The 27,268-nt window shown below is 42.0% G+C and overlaps 1 protein-coding gene across 2 annotated transcripts in view; it reads right to left on the minus strand.

Moving 5' to 3' along the window:
* TBC1D12 (TBC1 domain family member 12) overlaps positions 1-22,319 on the minus strand; it is a 46,653-nt gene extending 24,334 nt beyond the window's left edge. For both annotated transcript variants that reach the window (XM_061459169.1, XM_061459168.1), the window contains exons 1-2: positions 21,493-22,319; positions 3,613-3,736 (exon numbers count right to left, since the gene is read on the minus strand). In XM_061459169.1, coding sequence (XP_061315153.1) covers positions 3,613-3,736; positions 21,493-22,304 — 936 coding nt within the window. In that variant the 5' untranslated portion in view covers positions 22,305-22,319. The remainder of the gene's footprint in view (positions 1-3,612; positions 3,737-21,492) is intronic.
* Positions 22,320-27,268: the final 4,949 nt, after the last annotated feature.

A 27,268-nucleotide genomic window follows, 5' to 3' on the forward strand; every position in this document is an offset into this window, starting at 1 on the left:
ACTTGGCCTACAAGTCAGTTTCTCCTTTAAATGCTTCTGTATTAAAATGTTTCAGCAGTCTAATTTAAAGCAGATTTCTGTACAGATTGAAAAGAATTTACTAGAATGATCATTACTAACCACATACTTCTTATAATAGCCAGTTTTATTAGCTGCAGTTCACGAAGAAAGCCACACTTCCTCAAACCATCAAATGCATTCGACATTTGCAGTCCTAAGGAGTTGCTAAGTTCCCTTTTTAAAAAAAAGTGAAGGAAGGAAGCCCAGAGGAGGGAGATGTCCAGCAAAAGAGTTGGCCTCAATCACATCCTGCTTGGGCAGCTCTAAATCCAAGGAGAGCCAAGCGTGCCAGCAGCTGCGAGCAGGGAGATGCAGCTGCCAAGAACTTTCAACCTCTGACCCAGTTTGCACTAGAGCATCTCACCGACAGCATGCTGATGGCAGCACAGCTGCAAGGGACACTGCCATCTCCCCAGACAGGCAAGCCCTGAAGGTGGCTTTTTGACAAAAACATTTATCATCTTCCACATATGCTAAGAAACTTGCAAAGGAATTATTTACAGTAATACTCAGTAGACAGTCTCTGAAGGCAGAGCTGGCTAGCATCATCGTCTGAAAAATGTCTGAAGCAGTATCCCAAATTCAGTTTCCAGATTTTCTTGGAAGTTAGAATCACCACCTGACTTCTCTGGAGAGCCATATATAGCAATTTCCAGTTGACAGTGATTAGGAGCCACAAGCATTCATTTAAATGTAATTATCAATTTACTAAATCATCCTTACCAAAATGAAGGTAACAAAGGAGGCTTCCACTGGCCAGGATACAACAGGGCATGTGAGTTCTACCAGCCTTTTGACTGTAAATCTACAATGATGCAATTTTTTTTCTTGTTTTACTAATAGGAAGTCCTATTAATAAATACTGCTATAAACCTTTGATATAAGCATTACCCTTACCCAAAAGACTTCCTTCTCCTATTCATTATGAAGTTTTTCCTGTCAGAAGTTAATTTTTCCTCTAAAAGGGCTTCTCAAGACCTCATCCTTCATCTGAAGGATGCTGACTCATTACTGAGTTTCCTTAATCAAGTGGTTATTTGCACCCTCCCAAGGCTGGCTATTAGCATCAGTAAAGTCACAGAACTGTGTTTAACCATGGAGAATGCTAACACTGCTCAGGAACAGTAAGATTTGTTGCTAGTAATAATGTACCATAAACTCCCTTGCAGGCAGCTTGCCTACAGCTTAAGCCTATTCTACTTGCATCATCTTACACATAGAACTTCATTTTACAAAAACTGGTAAACAGTGAGCAGCCATCGTTCTGACCATAGATACCTAAAAAAGTTGGGGGAATATACAGGGTTTATGTTTCAGATCATAAACTGTGACTTCAACTTGATCCTTTGACTTCAATTTAGAAAGTCAAAGTGGCAGTTTTAGAGACATTCCATGTAGGATATTAAGTATTTTGCTAGGCACACAGAATTACTTTAAGAAGTTGACAGAAATATGATTAAAGGCCTCATAACTGCATTCTTGAGTATATTCTTTTAATTTATTCTCCTGCAGAGTGAGGAATTTAGTCTAGAGACTTCAGTCAGCCATTCAAGAAAGTGAAGATAGTGTTTTCCACTGGTCTTCAATAACCGTATGTGTCTATATACATTCTAACCCACTGCCAGTTTCGCAAATTTGAACGTTCTTGAAAACCACTGGATTTTCTTCAAAGGAGCTACACTGTAATTTTTAAACACACATGCAAGACATTTGATGTATGTTAGGTATAGAGACATTACTGTCACCTCTCAATTTAAGAATCAAATTGTCTTGGGTATTGTAGATCTAACTCTGTGTTAACATTAATCTGGATCCCCTCTGATAACTGCATTATTTTAGCTCATGATACTTTATCGAAAGACCATGCATACTTTAGATAAAATTAAAAGCTAAAAATATTAGCTACTACTGACACATTACTCAAGATTATATAAATCCAATAATCTGGCAACCATTATAACAAAAACCACACGACTAGTGGCTAGAATCAACTCAATCACGTTTAAAGACAATACACTGTTTTATTGTATTTGCTTTTTGAACATTCTGGAGAAGTTAAAAAAAACGGTTAACACTACAGCTTAAAAGAAAAACTGACACTGAGGGCCAACAGGATAAGAAATTAAGACTATTTCTGCAGATGACTTGGTCTCCAGAACAAACATCTTCATTACTAGAAAATGGGAAGCAGATGACCGTAAGGGTGGTGAGGCACTGGAATGGGTTGCCCAGAGAAGTTGTGAATGCTCCATCCCTGGCAGTGTTCAAGGCCAGGCTGGACAGAGTCTTGGGTGACATGGTTTAGTGGGAGGTGTCCCTGCCCACATCATGGGGGTTGGACCTAGATGACCTTAACGTCCTTTCCAACCCTAACTATTCTATGATTCTATGACTGGTAGCGTTGTGCATACTCTCCATTTCTCGGGATGAAAGAGACATCTGGATTTTTACTACAGTATTTTTATAGCACAAGTCCAACAGCATTCATCTGCAAGTAAACTAAGACAACTTGCCCTCTCCCACCCAAAAATGGAAACCATATAAATAAGGAAAATTGTATTTGAAAATGTTGAAAAAGCATTCCGTTTACTTCACAGTAAATCATAGAACAGTTTAGGTTGGAAGGGACCTTTAAAGGTCATCTAGTCCAACCCCCAAGATTGCAGTTTCTGTAATCTCATCATTCCCTACATTTTATTGTGACAAGTCCCATTACACTGAAGTCCTTCAAAAAGAACCCTCCTTTTTCACTTTAGTTGCTCCCAAAAGGCCCTCTTCACGAAGCTCTTTCTAGAAGATGGCTGAACACTGCTTCATTCACAGCCATTTGCACTTAAGAACTGCGTGTTAACGTACGTGAATGATACATTACCAATTCCTCATCTTTAAAGACTATGATGTTTCATTATTATTTTATCATATTAAAGACAGGCTCCCCAGGAATGCATATATTAAGTTCAACTTTGTATTAGAGGAAGGAAATCAGAATTACCTTTCTGTAGTACCCCAGTAACTCCAAAACAAGTTCAACTTACATTACTATTTTGAAACAAAAATATCTTGAGATTGAAAGTCTAAATGAAACAAGATTATGTTTCAGAATTCTATGCAATTTGTTGCTTAAGTTACCTAGTCAGTAAGTCACCCAGAAAGTAAATCTTCCAGGCAAGAAGGACTATGCAAAGACAAGTTAGATTAAAAAATAGTATTTCACAATCCCTTTATTATTTAAAATAAATAAATAAAATAAAGCAGCATGTCACATTAAATAAGGCAGTTTTTACAGAAAATTAATACAAGTTCTGATTTTTTTTCTGGAACAGCTTAAACACTTTTTGAACATGTATCACCTTTTGATAAGAAGAAATGTACTGAAGAATGTACTAGAAAATTATAAAACTCAAACTCAGTAACTACTATTCTTTAGACAATACCTCCCAGAGCACCCTACAGTTGTATAGCAACAACATGGAGATAAACAGCAGAGAACTGCAATACCTATGCATTAATTTTTACAAGTTTTGTACCTAGAGTTGTGGGATGTTTACTCACCTGCTGAATAATTTTGGAATCTTTTGGAAGGTTTTCCCTGGGTGGGACTTTTCCAAACAACTTCCAACCAGGAGCACTTTGGGCAGCAGGTTTGAGTTCCTTTGTCCTTTTAGTGAAAAAATTTCTGAAAAGAGAAGAGAGTTTTCTTTTTGATATAAGCATATAAACAAATTATGTTTGTACCCACATACGTTTCTTTAAACCAAGATCACTGCAGAGATCTCTCTGCAAATACAGTGTGCTACCTTAGCTTTCTCTTATACTTTAAGATTATCAACTTGAAGTGGAAGAGCTTTTTAAAGGTGCTTTGATGCAAATATTTACACTTAACACTCAATTTTACCTGTGCATTATAAGGTACATTATGCAATAACCAAGCTCTTTTAGTAATACTAGATATTTTCTTACATGTAAGTTACCAGCATGCAACAGCTCTCAGACTTTTATCTGTGGTTTGTTTTAGTGTATCTTACAGAGCTATTCAGAGACTGAAAAGAAAATAGCTGGAAATCACTGTGTAAATTATATATATATATATATATATATATATATATATATATATATATATATATATAGAAATAGCGAACTACTGCTTCTGCTAATATTTTCTGCAACCTTCACATTTTCTTCACACCTTCAACTTCCGTAAGCATGGACCAGAAAACCAGGGAACATGCACACAGCTTCAGTTTAATAGATAACCTTTGCCATTGCCTAAAGCAATTACACTCAAACAGGTGGGATGACTGTACTGCTCCGTTACTTAAAAAGCCAATCACAAGATCATATTAGAAACTATTTGTCTAGATACACAGCTGTACTATTTGACTCCAACCACAAGCTCCCACAGAGCATGCTATGTATGACAGCTTTGAAAATGAAAGCAGCACACTTATTCTAAATATTGAAATTTACTTTCCAGAAACTTCGTAACACAGAGGGATTAAAACTTCAGTAGTCTGTAAGGTTATTTCTCAAGACGCTTACAAGCTGACTTCTGAGCAAACAGAATATGGAGCATTTTCATCTGAAGATATTTTTGTGCAGTGCTAACTAGCAAACCTTGTATGTTCATGCTCCTCCTCTGAAAGAGAGATCCCCAGGTTTACTCTTCACTTAAGCATTTGCTTTATTTTAAAATATATTTTCTTCTCAAAATGAATACAGTAATGTTTGTGCACAAGAAAAGTGGCTCTTGTCTTTGCCCAGATGAAGTAGCAAGCTTCAACAACCACAACTGATCTGTAAAGTACAAAGTTGCTCTTAAATTGCAGTGTTGTCACGGTTTCTAGCCAGGCAGCATAGTTTTACAAACACTAACAGTTTATAAATGTAAGACATTGTATAGTGTTCAAAAACAAACTATCTTTTCAGTTCCTAGAATGTTTTTTGTTGTTCGGGAAACAAGCAAATGTCTGTCACAAAAATCCCTTCTGTGCAAGTTTGTGTTAATGGACTCTACAGATACTTGTGCACAGTTGAAGATCTAGCCACCAGAAAATAGCAAGCTGTAGAGAAGCAGCAGATGCTGATAAATCGCGGAAGTCTCCCAAAAACTGCTAAACTCCAGACTAGCATTTGTATGGAATCCAGAACAGAGAAACTCCAAACACCAAGACTCTCCTATAGTAGTGTCTAGTGTCCTGGGTTCAGCAGTAGCAGTCATTTTTCTCCTCCTTGGTAGCTGGTGTAGTGCAGTGTTTTGACTTTCAGCTCGGGAACGGAGCTGATAGTGATGTTTTGGTTTGGCCAAGGACTTTGTGAGCCTCATGCTCTGCCAGGGAGGAGGGGAAGCCAGGAGGAAGCAGAGACAGGACACCTGACCCAAACTGACCAAAGAGCTATTCCATACCACAGCACGTCATGCCCAGGATGTAACTGGGAGTTAGCCGGAAGGGCTGGGAGACTGCAGGGTTGGAGGAGGTATCGGTCGGAGCTTGGTCGGGCTTGGGGGGCGAGTTATCGGTCAGCTGGTGGCGAGGTGTTGTATTCTCTTCCCTTGTTATTTCCTTTATCATTATTATCATTGGTGGTAGCAGTAGTGATCTGTGTTATACCTTAGTTACTAAACTGTTCTTATCTCAACCCATGGGAGTTGCATTCTTTTCGATTCTCCTCTCCGTCCCTCCGAGAGCAGGGGGAGGGCAAGAAAGGGGGGGGAAGTGAGCGAACGAATTACCTGACTGGGTTTAAACCACGACAAGTAGTAACTACGTTTGGGAATAATTGCTTGTACTATATTAACAGCTACCTATCATTAATGGAATCAAGCTGTTGCTATTAATAATAGCTTAATTAATATAAGGTTGTGATCCTTGCATCCCACAACTCTGCTTCCACAGGGATGAAGTAAGATATTGCAAGTTTCCCTGATGGGGCCAAAGTAAGCACACAGAATACCAAACTACTGGTTTCTGACACGTGACCTGGAAGGAAGGCTTATGACTAAGCCATGGTACCAACATCTTTAAAAGTCCCTGTCCTCAGTAAATCCCAGAACTGTGTACAATTAGTGAAATAAACAAGTCCATCCAAACAAAAAACTACACTACAGCCTTGCCCTTAAATCAGCAGCTATTGCAGCAGCTGCCTTCGAACTTAATTGGAGGACAATTTTTTTTTCCCCAGAAGCAGATATGCAGGAAGATATATTCTGGAGTTTCGTTCTTGACATACAAAACAGCTCACACATCCCGACTTCATGGATAGAAATAACCATCTGGTCTCTGCACATAACTATGGAATACCACCAGGATTACCTGGCAGTTCAGCTCCACTGCTTCTAGCACTTGTGGAAGCTGAAAGATGTATGGCCTTAACACTGATGGCAATCTGTCACTATGTCAAAGCTGGTTTATGATTAACCAGGAAGCTGGTAGATTTAAAACAAAAAACATGCAGCTACTCTGAAGGTTTTCATTAAGATTTCTGTGTAATAGACTGAGGCATGCTCACAGCTCTTACAAGATGTTATTCTTAATTCTTTTTAAACAAATATAACATTAAAAAAAACCCTTTACAGAACATAGTCCCCATCATAATGAAACTTGGGGGGGGGGGGGGGGGGGGGAAGGGGTGTTAATATTCTTTGGTGTTCTGAATTAAGCAAAGGGTTGTTTCACTTTTATGAATGGACAAATGAAAACATAAGATTTTGCTTTTATTGAGCAGATACTCAATATCTGATTGATTATTGAAGTCTGATTCTTCTGAAGGCAAAAAGCAGGTCATACTTCGTATCATGCCAGAATAAACCTCACACAGGCATTCTAATTCAAGAGAAATTAATGGTAGGTTTACAAATAAGCTTTGCTGAAGATGGAAGGACACTTTTAATACATTGTTTTGGCAGCTAACAGTATCACATCCGATGTGTTGTTGACAACAGTAAAGCCTTACAAAACCCCTGTTAAAGAACAGCATCTGTGAACGCTTACAAGTCGTATTCACTGAATTGCAGAAAGTGTACTAGATTTGATATATTTGTTACTGCTTGGAATATTCATGAGTTTCATTGATCCCACAGAAAATCATCGAGATGGACTGAAAAGTCAATGGATTTGGGGATTCTGTACCAAAATGCTATTTGAAAACTTCAGAATTCCTTAAAAAGAAGCCTACATTTTACAATTGAATAATGCTTTCTTTTGAAAGGGCCTTTGGGATAGCAGTATTAAATTAGTTCACTGAATTGAACTCAAGTTTACAAAAGCCCAGTGGAAAAGCTGCAAGGGGATTTTTCCCCTGTTTTATATAACTGCACTAGAACACACACTAACATTCTCAAATGACACTCAAAAATGTTTCAGTAGGTGCACTGAAAAGCTTGAAAAGTAACTGAAGCAACACACAATAAGCCACTATTGGCACATATCAATACATCTATACCTAACATGGTTTGGATTCCGTTATACAAAAAAACCTATGGGCTCTGAGCACACAACTGCAGCTGTAGCAACAACTACAAGCAGCAGTTTTCTTCTTTATTTAACAACACTGCTTCAAGTATTCCTGCCTATGCCATGGTACTCTGGGCAAAGGTTTAACCACATCAACAGTACAGTAATCCAAAGATGTTAACCATTTCCACAGATGGCATTCATGTGATATTCCAGTAATGCAATTGCTTGTTTCCACTCTGCTTTTGCTTTTCAAAACACTTTTTTGTTGCTGTTTAATGTAAATTAGTGAAGGTTAAATGCAGTCAGAAATAAGCCTCAGAAGGGGGTAGATGAAACTTGCTATTTTAACGGGATTTCTTTTGTTTACTTTGGTGTTTTGGTTTCCCCAAAAGAAATGTGAACACAAAACTTGTTTCCACTTTTTCAGCTAGTTATATGCCAGCACAAGAGGATGAGAGATTTCCAAGTTTTAGAGGAAGTCACTGGAAAATATGAGACATTTACTTCAAGCTTGATCTTAATTTCATCCAACACCAGACTAGAAATTGGGCTGCCATATTTGTACATCAGCCACTCAAAGAAAGCTGAAATGCTTCAAATAGCAGCACCCATGAACATCAGCAGGTAGGAAAGGCACCAGGCTAGATACAACTCCAGCACTCTGCTTCTGGGCGTAACTGATTCACCTCTCCACAAGACCAAGTAGTTTCGTGGTAGTTTTCTGTTTGACAAAAAATGTCAAACTCAAATCTAGTTTCAAGCTAGATGTCCTTTTGCTACATTTCTTTCTTTCAAAGATTATACACATGAATCTTCCCTTTCTACAACTCCACTGTGCCCCACTTAAGAACAGGCTAAAAATATTTCGCTGCTTTGTGCATCCAAACAAAACCTGAAGTTGCTTTCCTTTCCACTCCAAATCCACATCCTTAGGTTTCCAACCTTAACTTTCAGCCTCAAAGAAGCCTACCAGAAGAATCACCTCCAGTGATTTAGAGCTCTTATGTTGTGGAGATATAATACTGCATTGTTGGAAGCAATCAACTTTTACTTCCCATTTTTCTCCTAGAACTCCCATTTGAGTATAGCATTCTTAACACTTTGAAACAGCATTCATAAGTCTGTATCTGCCCTTAGTCTTCTAGCCTAAAAACAAGATCTAGACCCTGACTTACTGTCTCCACTCCCTCTATTAAAATGTAACCTGCAGAACTTAAACCCATGCATTAAGCAGCAACTGCTTAAGTAGCACCCCCAACTTGGAACACCACAGGAGTAAAGGAAGTCATTTGGTAGCACAGCTATTCTAACCTGATTGAGAAGAAGCAGCATGAATTATGCTAGAACTACAAAGGAAAAATAAAATAGTAGTTTAGAAATGTGTGAAATGCAGCTAAGTTACAAGATGGCAAACTTAAATGCAGACCTGATGCGAATAGCTGACTCTGCATTGTTAAAGTACTTTTGGGACTAGAAAGTACTTTTTAGCCTAGAAAGCCATTCTAACTGTTTAGCCAGTGAGTCTAGCAATGCAGTTGCAATCAGATTTTTAAAAGGCACAGCAACCTCAAAGATAATTAACCAAAAATTTGTGGGCATCACTGGAAAGCAGTCCTTGCAAAAACTTGAAGTTTGCCACCACAGCAATTGTTTTGGTTTTGTTTTTCAAATAAAATATTCAGAAGTCATAGTTATCATAGAAATAAATTAATACTGTGTTTAAATCTTGATGCTGAAAGCTAGACTACTGTTTTCTAATTTATTTCCCTTACAAGGTAACGTTGACCTTGCTCAAAATGTTTACTTACTGATCTACAAATAAAATAGTTCCAAGAAGTGACCAGTAAGTTAGATTACTAAAAATCACTTTTTAAAAAACCCACCTTACTGTTAAAACATGTTTTTCTGACTTCATTTACACACTTAACCTGGTTTACTGTCATTTTCTGTCAACAAACATTTCTTCTCATAGCATCCACCTTTCAAAACCTATGGTAACAGGAAAGCACCGAGTAAAGATTTGAAAGCCACAAGAACCAAAGGAAGTGAGGTCTGGTTATATTTTCCTTTTTATTAAACATCTAGTTCCCATTATTAGACACCGCATAGAAGACAACTGTCTCATGTTAACTGCAGGCAAGCAAGACAAACAGGAAGGGATCAGAATCACATCAAAGCACCCTTACTCCACTGCATATAACTTTTCTTCCCAGAATCACAAAGGCTTAGAAGGGGAATCCAGCATGGAATTAATGTGACAAATGAGCACTGAGTTAGACAAAAAGCAGCATAGTTTTTTGCCTTTTTTTTTTTAAATAATTTAAAAATGCAGTTTAAAAACCCCAGTAGCTGCATTTCTCTGCAATAATTAAACTGCATTAAAAATCCACTGATTCCAATAAAACCTCAGGAATACAAAGTAAAACTCATTTAAAACTGTGTATGTGTTACAACACAACTGATTTCGCATCTCCAAAAAGATTAGAGTTCTGCTTATGCACACAGCCTGGTCTTGCTTCATCCCTATGCTAATTTTTAAATAAGCTTCCTAGGCATGTAAAACAGGTCTATGTTTGAAATTTGTTGAAATTTGCATTAGCTGAAAGACAAATTGATAAAGAAACTACTTATGTATCTTCATCTAAAAAGCTGTATCAGTGAAGAGTTAGAAGATGTATGTCCCATGAATTATTATAGATGCATTTTTACTGGTATAGCATTAAAATTAATCATTTTGACTTAAACCCATACTTTCAGAACAGTTTGCACCAATTCTGAAGACCCCTGCAAACCTGTGATTCCATATTCCTTTATGACTATTAGTGATCACATAACAGGAATTATTACATTCACACTGGCATTTTTTCATGTCATGTTTTTGTTATGTGCAAAACGCAAAAGCCTCTTAAGAACACAAAAGAATTTTTCATCATACTCAAGTCTTGTCCATTCTGCTAAGGTCCTATGTGAAACAATTTGGAAATTATAGCAGAAAACACATTGCCTGATTATACACAATTAGCTCCTCTGCTTTAAACAAGACTTCTCAATAATTTACATACAGAAACAAATGTAACTCAACTCTAAGCATAAATAATGAATCATTAAAAGGAAATAAAACCTTTTTGGTTAGCCACTTACAAAGCTTGCAGAGCAACAAAAAGTATGATTCTATTTCTACATTTGAAACTGTTTATATACAGTACACAACTCATAGGAATTGACAAAAAATTATCTCAAAAGTAATGTGTTCAGAGTGCAGACAGTAATTATTTTTGACCAATGGATAGGGTATTACTGCTTCCCCATTATTTTAGATTTGAATTATATGACATTGCCTAGGAGCTATTTGTTGATTTTCACATGTCTTCTCACATTATTAGTTATAGCTAGAAAAGTGACACGAACATAAAAAAGTTAAGAGTAAATACTCCCTACTTTACAGATACGCTTTTCAACTCATCCTTTACTTCCACATTTCAACTTTAATTTGCTAGTTAATATTCAAATGTATTTAGGTTTAGTTTAAAATTCTTAACATGGAGATTTAGAACAAAACGCTAATAAAACACATTTATAATTTATTACACATTCTATATTTTTAGTTTCAATAACTTAGAATAACATCAGCCTGTTCTGATTCAATGCATTTATAATGCTGCTCCAAGCATAAGTTTCCAAGCTCTGCCCTATACTGGAGGAGAGGCGACCAGACGGATTTTACAGGTCACCTCTTCTACCAGCTTACTACAAGAAGCTAAACACAAGCTTCTCCTTACATTTTGTTACCCCCATACATAGACCTGTTATGGGATGTTTGTAGTTTTAGCACCTTTTAGCAGTACAAAGATCTACTCTTCCTCTCCACAGCAAGACAAGCCAAAGAATATCCCAAACCACCCTCTCCAAACAGACTTTGATGTTTGCATGCATAATACTCTACAGTCTTTAAGTGCTATACAAGCAAGTTTTGAGTTTCCCCTTCTCCCTCTAAAATAAACTAAGGAAAAGAAAAAAAAAATCATAATCAGAAGAACATGCTTCTTCAGCAAAACCAAGCTTGCAGTATTTTTTTTTTCCTTTTTAATGGCATTTCCACTGATATTATTCATAAACTAAATCCTCAGCTACAATAGGGTATACCTGAAAGCTTATGAACTGTAAAGGAGTAGATGCTAAGGACTGAAGGTAGAGAAGGAGGTTTCTGACCTCTTAGAGAAGACACAAAGATTAAGAGAACTACTGTGGAACTGCACTGAAGAGACTAAATTAGATCAGCCCGACTGCTCAAGCTCCTAGTTGATACCAGTCCCAAAGAAGCTTTAGAAAAGGTTTTAATACAGGTACACAAACACCTGAGAAGCTTTAAGAGTTAAAAGCATTTAGCACTATTAAAGAACATACTGTACAGAACAATTATTGGAACAGTCTTTTAACAGTCTACGCTTACAGTCTTAAAGAGCTGTTGCACAGGTCAGCTTTACAAACAGGCTTAAACATTCAAAAGCATATGTAAGCAAGCACATACACAAGGCAACAGACACAGTTACACTCTGGAATGCTCAAATACAAAAAGACTAAAGGAAAATAAACAGTGTGGTCTCACCTTTATATTTCAAAGTGAATTAGCAAAATGACACTATGCCAAACTAGTTTATCATTTTCATATTTAATCAGGCAGTTCAGCAGCTATTTTGACACTACATCTAACACTATGGTGAATCTATAATAACCAAATTTCACTCACCCACAGAACTGAAACAAAATTCTAGATCACAGCTGCAAGAAGTGGAGAATTTCTACCAGTCGACTACAGATGTTCTGCTCTTTTGTGCATGGCCAGGGATATCTACTCCAACAAAGCCAGAGCTGATTAACCAGCAATATGAAAACAGTGAATTTTGTTTGAAAACAGTGAATGAAATCAGTGAATCGGTGTTCACTCTAATGAAAACAGTGCTCCTCCCCACACACATAATGGCCAAGCTGTTTCAGCTCCACTAAGGGGAAGCCCATTTCTTTTCTTTGCACCATTAATGTTCTACACTCCCTTCTGCTGCATCAATTCAGAGACTTTCCATACCTTGCAAGTCAATTCAACTCACTAAGCCCACAGAAAGCTATCCACATTTTTTCACTCCCTGGCTTAGTGAGCTACAGAAGCTCACAGAGGATCAAATAAATACCAGAAGCAGGGAAGACACATTCCCTTAGTTTTCTGACAACAGCAAATTCTTCAATCGGCCCACCAAGACACCTCACAAAAGTACAACCTAATGAAGCAACACCTCACAGAAGTACAACCTAATGAAGCAAACTACTTAACACTGTTCTAGTAATGACTGACTCACTTTTGGTTAAGACAAAAGCCACCATCTTTATCAGAGCAGTCACTAAACCTATAGTCCCCGTGTTTCTATACTGTACACATTTTCAAGACAAAGATGAGAAAGAAAGATTTCCAGCCTTTGACACAGCCTAAAAGTCTGTGAACAGTAAGCTCAAAGATGGGGCAGAGTTTTATCTTGAAGACTGTCCCATGGGTTGGTGAAGCTTACTACTCTGACCTGCCTAGATGAACCTCAGTTAATGTTCTTTCTTTCTGGTCCTAAACAGAGTGTATGCTGACTACTCAATCATGTAACATAGTAATACAAAATATTACTGCACTGCTTGTGTAGCCACTCCATGTATCAGGTTTCTGCTGTGGTTAGCAATTCACGGTATATTTTATGTCACTGCTTTAGCAATAAATTTGCAGAAATATTACAAAATGTAAGAATCCACTTCTGAGCTGTTAGACAAAAGATATTAATATGTATGAGCCCAACTCCTTTTGGTTTGCCTGATGGTTCTGTAAAAAGCAAGGAAGAAATTTCTCAATCACACAGCTGCCTGCAGAATTTAAGGAACAGCAAGCAATCTGCAAAACACCTGAGGTTTACAGCAAGAAGTTAGAATCGCGTTACCTGTTGTTACCCTAATACTGCCAAGTTTGTCAGTAAACCATGTCCCTAAGCACCACATCTACAAGTCTTTTAAATACCTCCAGGGATGGTGATTCAACCACTTCCCTGGGCAGCCTTTTCCAATGCTTGACAATCCTTTCAGTGAAAATTTTTTTCCTAATATCCAATCTAACCTTCCCTGGCACAACATGAAGCTGCTTCCTCTCATCACACCACTTGCTACTTGGGAAAAGAGACCAACACCCACCTCACTACAACCTCCTTTCAGGTAGTTGTAAAGAACGATAAGGTCTCCCCTCAGCCTGCTTTTCTCCAGGCTAAACATCCTCAGTTCCTTCAGCCAACCAAAGCAAAGATATTTTGTGTTCTGGAATCTCCACTGCTTCCCAGTTCACAGCTATCAGCTTCTCAAATACCTTTGGTAGTTCATGATTTGTTTGGTTTTTTAAAGCTTTCTGGCATCCAGCATACAAGCAGCTTCATTACTGCGCAGCAGCAAGGCAGACAAGATCCTACATTAAACAGATACATTAGGTAACTGAAACAATACAGATAGGATTGAGCTTTGTGGGGTTTCAGACCCCACAGGCTGACCAGGGCCAAGCCTTCCCTGCTAGAGAAAGCAGAGGAGCTGGTGCCAACAACTGCTGTTCTTGAAGCACAAGATGTACAAAGTATGCCCTTCTGCCATAGCAATTTCCACAGCACATCAAAGCAGACCTCAGGGACAGAGGCAGCAGCAAGTCTGGGTTTCTGTGGCTCCAGCAGAGGCAGAAGGGCTATAGATGTTTCACTGTTCTTGGTGTCTTTTCTCCTTCTAGACAATCACTTAGCTTGCCTATTCTAGAAGTCTGAGATCAACAGAACTGTCCTAGGCAAGGGGAGCCATCAAGGCAACTTTTATTATACTACATGATCAAGAAAGACTCTGACTTACCCAAGAGCACATTATATAAAGTTCCAAATATAACAATGGAAACTGAACCCTATTTCATCTTAACAAAGGAGTACCTTGGGGAAGGATGGAGAAAAACTGAAAAGAGCTTCCTTCTACAGGCTACAGGTATTATTTTCAGTCAGGAGGTAAGAAATCAGGAAAGAAATTTACAGTAACACCAGTCTGAGTGTTTGGCTCTCAGAAGTTCTGGAAGAATAAACTCATCCATGACCATCAAAACTAGTTTTCTACTAATTGAAATCCTAAGTTCACCCACACAACATCTATTCACCTCTCACACTGCTACCCCAGTGCCAGGCCAGAAGCAATACACTCTGCAGGTGTTCACACAACTGACTGGTTTCCGCAATACAGAGCCAAATTATCAGAGACTCTCTTTGCAGACCCTCCTGCTGCTCAATGTTTATTCAAAAACTTGTAAGATTTTTCTAATTGAGTCTTCTCAATCTCAGAAAGGTTTGACTAAACATGGATAACAGTCTATGCAGTATAAGAGACATCAGGCAATAACTGCCTAAGCTTTACTTCCTTAGAAAGCAGTGATAAAAAGGCTGAGAAGCACAGCACAGTTTGAGGCTGAGAAGCTTAAAGCAATGCCTACTGCCCAGTCCAACAAAGCTAGTCCCTTCCCAGCTGACTATAAACAAGACCAATAAGGGATAAAAGAGGACAGGCTTTATATCGTAAATATCTCAGCAGTTCCCAAAAACTGAAAGAAAGAATAATAATTTTTGCATCCATGTAAATGAAATGTAACCAAAACCCTTAAACTTTGTGGTTTTTTTTTCTTAAGCAATGAAGACAAAACAGCCTAATGAATAATTGAACAGCCACGAGAGCAAAAGCATAAAACTACCATTTACTTAGAGGCCAGCTGTGGTTAAAGCAACCTCCTTTGGTTGTTGTTTTCCATGTAAAACATTCTCCTTTTAGTCATACCCCATTCAGAAGAGATTCCATTCACTTTGTCACACTATTCTCAATTTAGAGTCTGTAAGAAATTCCATGACAGAAAATAAGTAGAAGAGACCAAGGAATGAAAAACACCTTCTGCAAAATGAAGCAGAGTGGGAAGTACTTTCAGATTAAGTTTAAATGCTTAAAACACTCCTTAGCAAAACAAGCTATGACTCCAACAGTTTGTTGCACGCTAAACAGCAATTTCAGCTCTCTGGCTTAAAAAAGAAGAAAACACAAAGCCTACACTCCACTCTCCCCCCAAAGAAAAACCACCACCACCACCACAACAAAAAAAAAACACAAGCAACCAACCAAACAAAAAAAACCAAAACCAAAAAACACCGTATTAGCTTAAGGAGAATTTACTTCAGGAAAAATCCTATTAGGATTATAAGGCTCCCAGGGCAAATATCTGTACCAACACAGAATGTTACACTGTCTACCAAGGAAAGAAGCAAAATTGCTAATAATATTTAGGGAAGTTTAAACTGATGATTATGTGTATGCTCTAAGGTCTTAGAAGCAACATTTATTTAGTCAGGTTTTCAGAAGGGAGTGTGGAGACAGGCTGCAGGCAGAAGTTAGAGCAGTATAGCAATCCAGCACCTATCCAGAGTTAAATCAGCATACGATTGTTCCACTACCACGTAACAAAGTCTGTTCGGTTTGCTATTCAACAGACATCCTAGCCAAAATGATAAGTGGAAAACATCTCACATATTTACAGTGGGACACCCATTACCAATGTTTTTCAGAAACACAAAACTCTTTGAAAGCTACACGTCACGAGGCCCAGGCATTTTCAACTCACAGACCTTGAGGACATGCTCATTTTCGTGATTGCTTGGAATTGGAGAGGCTGCTCCCATATACATTTAATTTGCTACAGTGAAATCCGCACTTGCAAGAGAAACTTCAAATGTGCAGGGGTATTTCCTTCACCTTTTTTAGGAACAGCAGGTTTGAATAAAGTTTTCTGTGTACACAGTTATTTAAAAAGTTGGGAGAAAAAAAATGCTGAGCATTTGTCAAGTTTGCTACAGTTTGTTTTACTTTGGAGATTACATTTACTCTATCATTATATTTGTTATTCATATGACCGAGAGCCAGAAACTGGCTAACATATCAACACAACCTCATAAATCATTCTTTGCAAACAGTGAATGAAGAGCCTACAGAGAAGCTTCTTGTTTTGACAACATGAATACTTTTTCCTATTTATATCAGGTTAATTATGTCTAACAGGAAAAAAAAAAATACTGCTCAAGCTAGTCACTTGGGTCCAGGTGCCCTTGCCCACTTTCTCCAGTCAGCTGTAATTCAATTATAAGTATCAGCTTGTTCACTTAAGTTACAAGATTGCTTAGAGAAAGCAAAGAACCTACCTCTAACAAAGACAGAAGAGTGAAGGGTGCCGTGGGGGGAAGTTTTGTTGTACTCCCTTAATTATCTTCCCAATCAGTTTATTTCTTTGACCGAAGCACTCTGTATTTTTTTCTGTAGTAAATCTGAACAAGGTAAAAACCTCCAAATCAAAACCAAACACACAAGTCTTTCAGGATTGCAGCAAGAACTGACCAAGGCACAGGTAATAAAGGAACATAAACCAAGCATTGTGAACTGCCCCCATAAACATGTTCTTTGATCTTCACACAAACACGAGGTTTAGAAGATCTGTGGTAACTAGGCCAGCTCGCTCTCCTCCTGACTTGTTACTGACCAAAACATCATGAAACAGAATTTTTCCCCCACACAGGCACAGTTCATAAATCTGTGAAACTTAAGGGGATGTAACAGAAAAACTCTGTACACAAAGAAAAACATCGATTCTGGTATTAAACATTCACAAGATGCAACTGTGGACTAGGTATATGCTTATACAGCACAAAAAGGTGCCAGTGCTATTTAGTAATAAATTGAAATACAAACCACAGATCTAGAGACATTACTATGTACACAAATAATACCCAGGGATATGAACCTCTTTGCAAACTCCAGTCTTAGTCAAGGCTATCTGTAGGGGCTAGGTTAGTAGCTTTTGAAGAGCTACCTACTTGCTGTGTTTACAAACAGGGAGTTAAAAAAGATGTGGGCCTCAGAGATTTCTCAGTTCTTTGCTCCTACACACATCAGTCCCTTCAACTTTCCACCATCTCCCTGAGTGAAGATTCTTCAAAACTTCCGGACAACAAACACAACCATTCTGGATGAGGAAGGAAGGAAGGAAGGATGAGACTAAACACATGTTTTATAAGCATCTGTGTGCCAACTACCACACATGCTTACAACCCCTTATGCCTACTGCTCACAGCACATGAAGTCCTCTGAAAGGTGGCAGTTATGGATTAATCCTTGCGATTTTATCGGGAAGACTTGCTAGATGGCTTCTGGAAAACAAGTATTTGGGGAAGCCGTGCTTTAGTACAACAAAGTATCACTGCTGTTGTCAATACCAACCTTACAGTACCTGAAGGTCAGCCTTCAAGAAAGCTGTGGCTTTTTACAAGGGCAAGTAGTGACAGGACAAGGGGGAACAGCTTTAAACTGACAAAGGGTAGATTTAGATATTAGGAAAAAGTTCTTTCCTGTGAGGGTGGTAAGACACTGGCACAGGTTGCCCAGAGAAGCTGTGGATGCCCCATGCCTGGAAGTGTCCAAGGCCAGGCTGGATGGGGCTTTGAACAACCTGGTTTAACGGAAGGTGTCCCTGCCCATGGAAGAGGGGTTGGAACTAGATGATCTTTAATGCTCCTTCCAACCCAAACCATTCTATGATACCTATATTTATCTAGTAAATACACAGTTTGGAAAGAAACAATGTCTACACAAGCTGAGAAGGTGCCTGGTATGTACATGTAGAACTATGAAGTATAATTAATCTTTACAAGAGGTTTAGAATCACCATGGCTTAATCTCAGCCCTGGAATACTCACTGCTGCTTGCCCTTTTTGGTTTACTGTTGTGCTCTGTATGTACCACTTTGACAGATAAAGCACACTGCAGGTAATCATCATGGTTTTAATTCAACTGTCCATGAAACATTCTTGCTCACTGAACCGTTCTGTATCCAACAGCAATTTGCTGGAACTACCCAAAAGTGATCCAATAACCCAAGAACAGAACACTGTAAGCTGCTATGCAAGACCACAAACCAGAAGAACAGTGCCTATATATGACCATATTACGAATCATACACAGAAGTACAAAGCAGTGACAGGTGACTTTCAAGAAGCCACATAATGCTCTGACCATAACAGTAGCACAGTGGAGACAAGTGACCATAGTCATGCAATTTTCCTTGCCACGGCACTCTGCTCCACATACCTCTGATTTACTTGAGGCATCCCAGTTCACATGTTGAGAGAAACAAAGAAGTAGAACTAAAAGACAGCAAACACGATTATTTTCGAGTTGGAAGTTATTAGCATTGATAATTTGGCACAAATACAATTTAAGATCCCAGGGCCAAATATTACACCTAGTACTTACCTGAAAAAGAAAGCTGTAATCATTGATGTGAACTTTCCCATGATCTTAAAATAATTATTACTGACAATCTTGAGGGCACCGCTGTTCTTCCCATTGCAGAGCTTGGGTAAGATGCTGCTGTTGACAGCTGCTTGCATTTTCCCCTACCTCACCCCATCACTTTCTCCTCTAGTTCAGTGAAATGCAGACAGAAAATTAACACAGATCATTTCAATGACTGCACGGCAGGCCAGTCTGAGAACTGAAGAGCTGGGAACGAGCAGCTGGAAACGGTAGCCTCCGAACCCAGATCTGCCTGGTCAAACCGTTTGGTCACAGCAATTACAAAGTTTCACAATGAAGGCAGCAGGACTTCCCCCTTGCCTTCTCTCATTTGTTAAATAACAGCAAGAAGTGTCCACCATTTAAAAGAATTTCCATATAATTATAATTTTAGGAAAGACAAAGGGAACTGCAGAAATTTAGACAGTTTGTAAACTGGACAAAGAGCATTACAAGTGCAAAATATCCTATATAAGAGGCTCCAGGCTGCTGAACTACCTGTGTTTAACATATCCAGCACCTTTTCTTATACAGTGTGGGAGCAGGTACACATCCTGACAGAACACAAATGAGTTCTCTCTCAGCAAGTACTGCTGATAGAACACGGCCACCTGGTACTACTTAAACTTTAGGGAGAAACAGCATTTATGGCTCTGTGCATACTCAAAAATGCAAGCAACCATCTGCTGAGAAGCTTCACAAGGAGGCATAGTTGCTGTAACATTCAATCACAGGGCAATTTTTGCACAATTTAATCCTCATTACTGAGAGCCAAGGTATTTCTCTTTCTAAGAACTAGAGAAAAATTCACTTACAAATGGCAAATGGCAACTGTCAGTTCTGAATGAATCTGAGCAGCTTAAAAAAAAAAGGGAAAAATCTAAGCTTTTAAAGTGTCAGAAATAGTTCAGAAAAGAAGAACTAACTACTCCAAAAAAAATTATGAAAGTTTTATTACCACTTTTCTAAGCAATGGAGACTACAAACTAGTATTACTGTACCTAGGGACAAATCTATCAAGGAAGAGAAGTTTCATATTGGTTTGGTTTTCTGGTTGGTTGGTTTTGGTTTGTTGGGTTTTGTTTTTTTTCTAAATAAGTAGATGGTTTTTGTTAGAAGATCCTATTTTGGCTGTTCAGATGAAATCAGCTGTAACTGAGGCACTTTTATGAATGTATAGGCAGAGCTGAAGATAAAGCCTCTAAAGCCAATATTGCTCACCAGGACCAATGCACAAGAGGCACAGCCAGCTGGGCCAATCAGGGCCTATGAAATTGACTCTGGCAAATCCTTTTTTTCTCTGAGGTGTCAGTGCTGTAGCTTTTGCCAGAATAGAAGCAATTTTTTTTTTTTCCATGTATTACCAAAGCCTTCACTGAAAACAGCAAACATCAGTGTATACTGACAACTTATACTGCAGACCAAGTTCAGCATTTTCTATGAGGAAAATCCTCCAGAATTTCATAAGCTATTGCTCTAGGGCAAAAAGCAACAAGTACCAATGTCAGTGTTCAAGTAATGAGGCAAAGGGAAGAAGTACTGCAGTCCATGTAACACAACGGGGAAAAAAAAAAGGGTGAGAAGGAAGAATACTAACAGGAAATATTGGGAATAGAGGGACATCTCTCAACCCATCCTTGAAACAAAGATGAGGCATTAAACTTACCCTGCAACTGCCACTATCCTTATCCTCAGGCGGGAATCCATCTCTGCCTTTCCTGAGGGCTGGCAGAAGGAGCTTATTTCTCAATTTGGGATCCTGCTTTCAGATCATACCTCTCTTCTCCTACATCAATTCTTCACTTAATAGACTTAATCTGTATTAGAGACTCACTGTTCTATCAGAGTGACTGTCACACAGTAACTATAATAAGGTTTGGAAAATAAAACTGTTAGAAAATTGGAAATTAAACTTTCTTCTTCAAACAGAAGTAACAGAAACTAGAAACTATTACATTCAAGATGTCTCTCCGGTGTAGTATGTTAGCGACTCCTGCTACAGAGTCTCCAAGCGCCCCAGGTGGATGCCCTAAAGGTTTTGGTGTTGTACGTAACAGAAGCCCAGTTAATTTGGGCACAAAGCCTACTCCTTAAAGCTTTCCACACCACACAGTGGAATAAAAAAACTGTACCTACAGTATCAACAAGTAGCAAAAGCTTTATGAGCCTTTTCAACTTCCATGGCAATACTCAGAATCGCCCCAAAGGAGCTCCCAATACCAGCAGTTTCATTAGTACCACTGTGTTCATTCTGAAAGTAAAATGCTCTGGTACAGGAAGCAAATTCCGGTTTAAAGTCCGTGTAGTCTGTAGCAGTGAAAGTACCTTTATCACGTTACCCTCACGCCCAACACAAAGCCTCTTCCTCGCTGTAACAGTATTTTCTTGGTGGTAAAAGCACCCGTCGGGGTTGGAACCGCTGCCCGGCAGCCAAATCCGGCTGACCTGGTCTTCCGGACAACCCCAACACACGCCAACCCGCGCCCTGAGGTGCACCCCCTTCCCGGCTCCAGGGTAGGGTCGGGCCCGCCGGTACCGGCCCCACCGCCTGCCCCTTTACCTGGTGAAGAACTCGGCAAAGCTGCTCCCGGCGCTGGCGATGCCAGCCCGCCGCGTCCTCTCCGCGGACTCCTGCGGCAGCGCCGGTGTCGCGGGCGCCATCCCTCCGTGGGGCAGGTGGTCCGGGGCGCTGCGACGACGGCTCACCTCGTAGGTGTTGCGGGAGCTCAGGTTCACGTCCGTGAAGCCGAGGGGCAAGGCAGCGAGCTCCGCCGCTCCCCGGGAGGTCCGCAAGCCGGGGGCGGCCTGCGCCCGCTTGCCGGCGTCGTCCAGCGGGGCGAGGGACGGCGGGGAGTTGGTGACGGTCCCCCCGCGCTGCTCCGCCTCGCTCCGCAGCCGCCAGTTCCTCAGCGGCTCCTCCAAAGCGATTCCCGCGAGGCCACAGCCACCGCCCCCCGGGCTGGGCGAGCGGGGGAGGAAGCCCCCGTTCTGCAGTTTCGCTTCCTCTTCCCCCAGCCCCTGCTCATCCTCCTCTGGTTCGGCCCGTCCTGCCCGAGGGGACGGAGACGGCGGCGGCTCCTCCGGCGGCGGCAACAGCAGGAAGCCGACGTCCCCGTTGGTCATCTTCCCGCGGGGGCCCACAGCGCAGGCGGCCCCGTTGGCGGGCTTCTCCGGGCAGCGCTTCCCACCCGCCGCCAGGTACCGCTGCAGCAGCCGCTCCTGCCCCGGCCCGCCGCTCCTCCGGCTCAAGACCCGGTTCCCATCCCGCTCCCCGTCTTCCTCCTCCTCCGCCTCCTCCTCCGCCGCCTCCTGCCGGCCCGCGGGAAGCACGGCTGCGCTGCCCGGAGCCCCGGCATCGTCCGGCCCCACCATTTGCCGCCGCGGAGCCCCGGGGGTGCCAGCGGCGCAGCGGGGTGGGGGCGCGGCCCCCCCGGCGCAGCGGGGGCCCAGGGGGGCGGGGCGCGCGCCTTCCTCCGCAGCGGCGGCGGCGCTCAGCGGGTCAGGCAGCGGCGGCCACGGCCCTTCCCCCCGGAAAGGCACCATAGAGAGGCAGGGCGGGAAGGGCGCGCCCGCCCCCGGCGCCGCCACATCCGGAACCATAGAGATGCCAACTAGGCCGGATCTTCCCCGCCAGAGAGGTGCCGCCCTCCGCCCCGACCGTAGTACATCTAAAGGCGCGCGGTCCTACCGTATTGCACAGAATAGCCCAGACTGCCAGGAACCTCTGGCTGTCACGTGGTCCAACCCCCTGCCAAAGCAGGGCCACCCAGAGCCGGTTATACAGGAGCGTGTCCAGGCGGGTTTTGAATGTCTCCAGAAGAGAGGACTCCGCAACCCTTCCGGGTAGCCTGTTCCACTGCTCTGCCACCCTCAACGTAAAGATGTTCTTCCTCATGTTGAGGTGAAACTTCTTGTGTTTTAGTTTATGGCCATTGCTCCTCATCCTGTCACTGGGCACTGCTGAAAGAGTCTGCCACCGTTCTCTTGCCACCATCCTTCAAGATATTTACATGCGCTCATGAGATCCCCTCTTAGTCTCTCTTCTAGACTAAACAGGCCCAGCTCTTGCAATCTCTCCTCACAAGAAAGTTTCTCCAGAGCTCTGATGATCCTTGTGGCCCTCTGCAGGACCCTTTCCTTGTCTCTCTTGTACTGAGGAGCCCAGAACTGGAATACAGTATTCCAGATGTAGCCTCACCAAGGTCGACTAGAAGGGGGGAAATCACCTCCCTCGACCTGCTGGCCACACTCCTCCCAGAATACTATTGTTGCTCCTGGCTACAAGGGCACACTACCAACTCATAGTCCACCATCCACCAATACTCCAAGGTCCTTCTCAGACGAATTGCTCTCTAGTAGGTCAGCCCCAACCTCTGCTGGTACTTGGGGTTCTTCCTCCCCAGGTGCAGTACCCTACCCTTGCCCTTGCTGAACCTCATTAGGTTTCTCTGTGCCCAGTTCTCCAGCCTATCAAGGTCCCACTGAGTGGCAGCACAGCCTTCAGGTTTATTCCGCCGGTGTGCCGCGCCGCTCCACCACGGCGACCGGCAGCCTGTGCCCTCCCGAGCTACCACCCACCCGGGCCCCCGCTCCGGCCTCACCGCCTGCTGCTTGTGCTGGGACTGAACGAGGCGGCGGGGGTAGCCCAGCGCCCCGCAGGCCGCGGCCGGCAGCTGGACACAGTCTCTTTGCGGACGCCGGCCCCGCCCCGCGCACCCACGAACCGCCGGACACCTCAAGAGGGGTCCGCGCCCCAGGACGCCCGTGCTTAAAGGGAGGACCCGCAGTGCGCGCGGTAGTTTTGGTTTTGACACTTTAACCCCTTTTTCCCCCCGAAGGAGTAACACCAATAAAAAGACGTTTAACAGCAGCGAGGGTGGTGCGAGGTACGCTTGGTACCTTAGGTTAAGATGTGCTTGTTGCAGGTGAGGCAGGACGGAGAAGCGGCAGCATCGCACAGACGGAGCTGCGCGGAGGTAGCCGGCAGCGGGGCCCGGGAGTCCGGGATTAGTAATCCCGGTTCTTAGATCGGGGCGGATTTTGCGGAGGACTCACAGAGACCTGGCTCCGGTTCCCCGCTGAGGCGGAGCTAGCTGCTCGCTGAGGGCGGCGGGGATTGCGCTAGGTGTCGTTACTCGCTCTGTTGCCGGGGAGCGGAGCCGGGACGAGCCGTCACGGGCAGGGCATGGGGCAGCCAGTCCCGCGGCATGGGGAGGACGGGGAGAGCCGGGGATATCTCAAGCGCGGCCAGAGTATTGGCCCGGCACAGCCGCCGCCTGCACGGAGGTCCGCACCAGTGCCCGAGAGGACAGGGTGAGCAGGACAGTGCCGGCGCTGTCTGGGGCTCTTTTTTTTTGAGGAGATAGGATGTACATGAACTTCTGAGGGGAATGAGAGAGGGGGAGAAAGATAAATAGGATGGACATTGTGAAATCACGGGATGAATCTTCTCCAGAGGAACGAGGGGATCACAAAATTCCTCAGGTTAACACTGGGGAGGCGGATGGAGGACACGTAGGAATGCAGGTCCTAGCACTCGTGTTTCCCACAGCATCTCTCAGAGGTAAAAGCAAGTTATTGCAGTCCCCTCTGTTCAGTGAGAAAGCAGGCCAAATGTCTCAGTCAAAAGAAAAGGCAAAGGGGCTTCAAGTCCTCAGAGAAGCAGTAACGACATAAGCTCCATGCAAGGTTGCCACCCATCCTAGGCTAGCATCAAAGGTAGTGCCTCAGCCCCATGTTACTCTTAAATTTCTACAGTAATACTCACAGCCGGTCACAAAGAAAGTGCCACTCTCTTGAGAATCCTTGGCCAGAGAAACCCTCCACTTGATAACCCCACTTTCCAAAATCCTGCAGTATGGTGGAGGTCCTTGCTTTTAAAAGCAGGCAGGTGGGGCATGCCCAGGGAGAGAGACCCCACCCATCACATGGAAATGGAGAAGAAAGGGTCATCCTTTAAATGTTTTTGTGGGGTTGGTTTTTGTACGAACTGGGAATATTCACCTAAATAAGAAGTTGGTGCACTTCGTTGTGTTATGACTTTGCAACAAAAAGCCTTTGGGGCTTTGCTTTAGTAAGGAAATAAACAAGCAAACAAAAAAGAAGTCTGTAATTCCCCCCTCTCACCCCCTTGTCATCTTGTAACTGTACTTCTGTGGTCGGGTGTGCAACACTGGGTGTTGCACATGTAACAAACAAGTCTGATCTCACCCCTTTGGACTTTAGCTGGAAAATTCTTGGGATCTCAGAGGCTGGAATAAAACCAAACCTGATTCTGTTTTGTTTTGTCTTGCCTATCTTGACAGCAAGCATGCAGCCTCATCCAGCTACAGCTGTGCCAGATAAAGGACCGTTGGCCTCAGCTGCTTACAAAAATGCCCTGTAAAGGTTGCTAGGATTACCTGTCCTTTGGATATGCCAGGTGAGCTTCTTGTGGAAGCATTTTTTAGGCTAGTTTGGTCAAAAGCAACCATTAGCTAAGATGAACTAATTAAGCTTTTTGGTTAACTAAAGCTTTTTAATTAAGCTTTTTGCTGTAACTAATATGGTAGGTCTTCTGTTCTCCACTGTGATCCGGGTCATCTCAGACACATGGGGTCTGATCATTATGGCTGCTGAGTAAACATACATTTTGAGTGCTACAGAAGCTGCCTTTACTCATGAGGTTTTTGGGTCTAAGGAAACGCTCGGAAATCCAGTGTTTGTGCTCATTTTCAACAAAGTGTTCACTGTTTAACTGGGATGCTTTATGGCAATGTCACTCTTGAATAGACTCCTATTAATGCAGAACCTGCAAAACAGTACCAGATGTTGAGTAAGCTAAGCAAAACAAGGACTGGTGCTGAGATTATAACACACAGGATTGGCTTGTGGTGGACTTATTTTAGTCATTGCAGCTGGTAATTATGTCAGGGATTCTGAAGGATAGCAGGTTGTTTTGCACAAAATAAAACCACTTGGTTCACCGTGTTTGCATTTATTTCCACCACTAGAACTGTCGTGGTTTAACCCCAGTCAGCCACTAAGCACTGCACAGCCACTGTACAGCCACATGCTTATTCCCCAGTGTGGGGTGGGGGGGAGAATCAGGAGAATAAAAGCAAGAAAGCTCATGGGTTGTGATAAAGACAGTTTAATAGGGTAAAACCACATGCACAAGTAAAGCACAACAAGGAATTCATTCACTACTTCCCGTCATCAGGCACATGTTCAGCCATCTCTGGGAAAGCATGGTTCCATCATGAGAAAAGGTTACTTGGGAAGACAAAATGCCATCACTCCAAACATCCCCCTACTTCCCCCAAATTTCTATGCTGAGCAGACATCATATGGTTCAGAATATCCCTTGTGTCTCCTCTCAACTTCTTGTGCACCTCCAGCCTACTCACTGTGGGGTGGTATGAGGGGCAGAAAAGACCTTGACTCTGTGTAAGCACTGCTCAGCAATGACAAAAATACCCTGAATTATCAACACTGTTTTCAGCACAAATCCAGGACCCAGTATCCACGTAGTAGATTCTATGAAGTAAAATAACTATCCCAGCCAAAAACAGTACAAGGACTTGCTAGACAGGCAGATTACTCTTACAGAGATATATACACACGCATATATTTTAACAAAACAACAAAAAAACCCAAGCACCACCTCCCACCCCAGATTTCTACAGAATATTTTGGATTTAAAATCACTCCTGCAAGTTAGAGTTTAGAACTGAATGAAGATTTTTAAACTCTATTGTATTTTCCAGAAATGCTCAATCCTGAGGAATACCTTAATGAACTAAAGAATTAAAGATGTGATTTGCAGGGACGTATATTATGCAGTTTGCACATAGCTCATAATGAAACAGCTTTGAGCCAAGTATCTGAAAGTCAAAGCAATAATTCACAGAAAAGTGCATGCTCCCCCAGGCAACTAGTTTCGAGTTAGAAGGTCATTCTGATTTGTATGAGCAAAGATGAGCAGGTAATTTGGATTCTGTAGGCTGTCAGCAATCCACAGGGAAGAAATGGGGACTAAACAGCAGATAAGCAGTTATAAAATCCAGGAATTTTAAGAGCAGGACTACTGGAAGGACTAAGAGTGAAGGAACACATTTTGAGCCTTGCAAGAATGTTACAACTATTACAACAGATCAGAAAATCAAAATCCCACATCATTTCACTGGTCCATTTTAGATAGGGCAAAGTCCCTCAAACAATTGAAACATCACAAGTGAAAGAGAGTTAAACTGTAGTTGGAGGTTAGGAATGACTGGCCGGAGTGGGAACCTCTTATCTTCACTTTGATATGGAAGAAATTACAACATGGGATTCTACCCTAACCACGCCACACA

This window comes from Pezoporus flaviventris, unplaced genomic scaffold (genome assembly GCF_033815535.1).
Source record: "Pezoporus flaviventris isolate CSIRO_AGI_PZ_B2104156 unplaced genomic scaffold, CSIRO_AGI_Pfla_v1 ptg000029l, whole genome shotgun sequence".
Classification (NCBI taxonomy): Eukaryota; Metazoa; Chordata; class Aves; order Psittaciformes; family Psittacidae; genus Pezoporus; species Pezoporus flaviventris.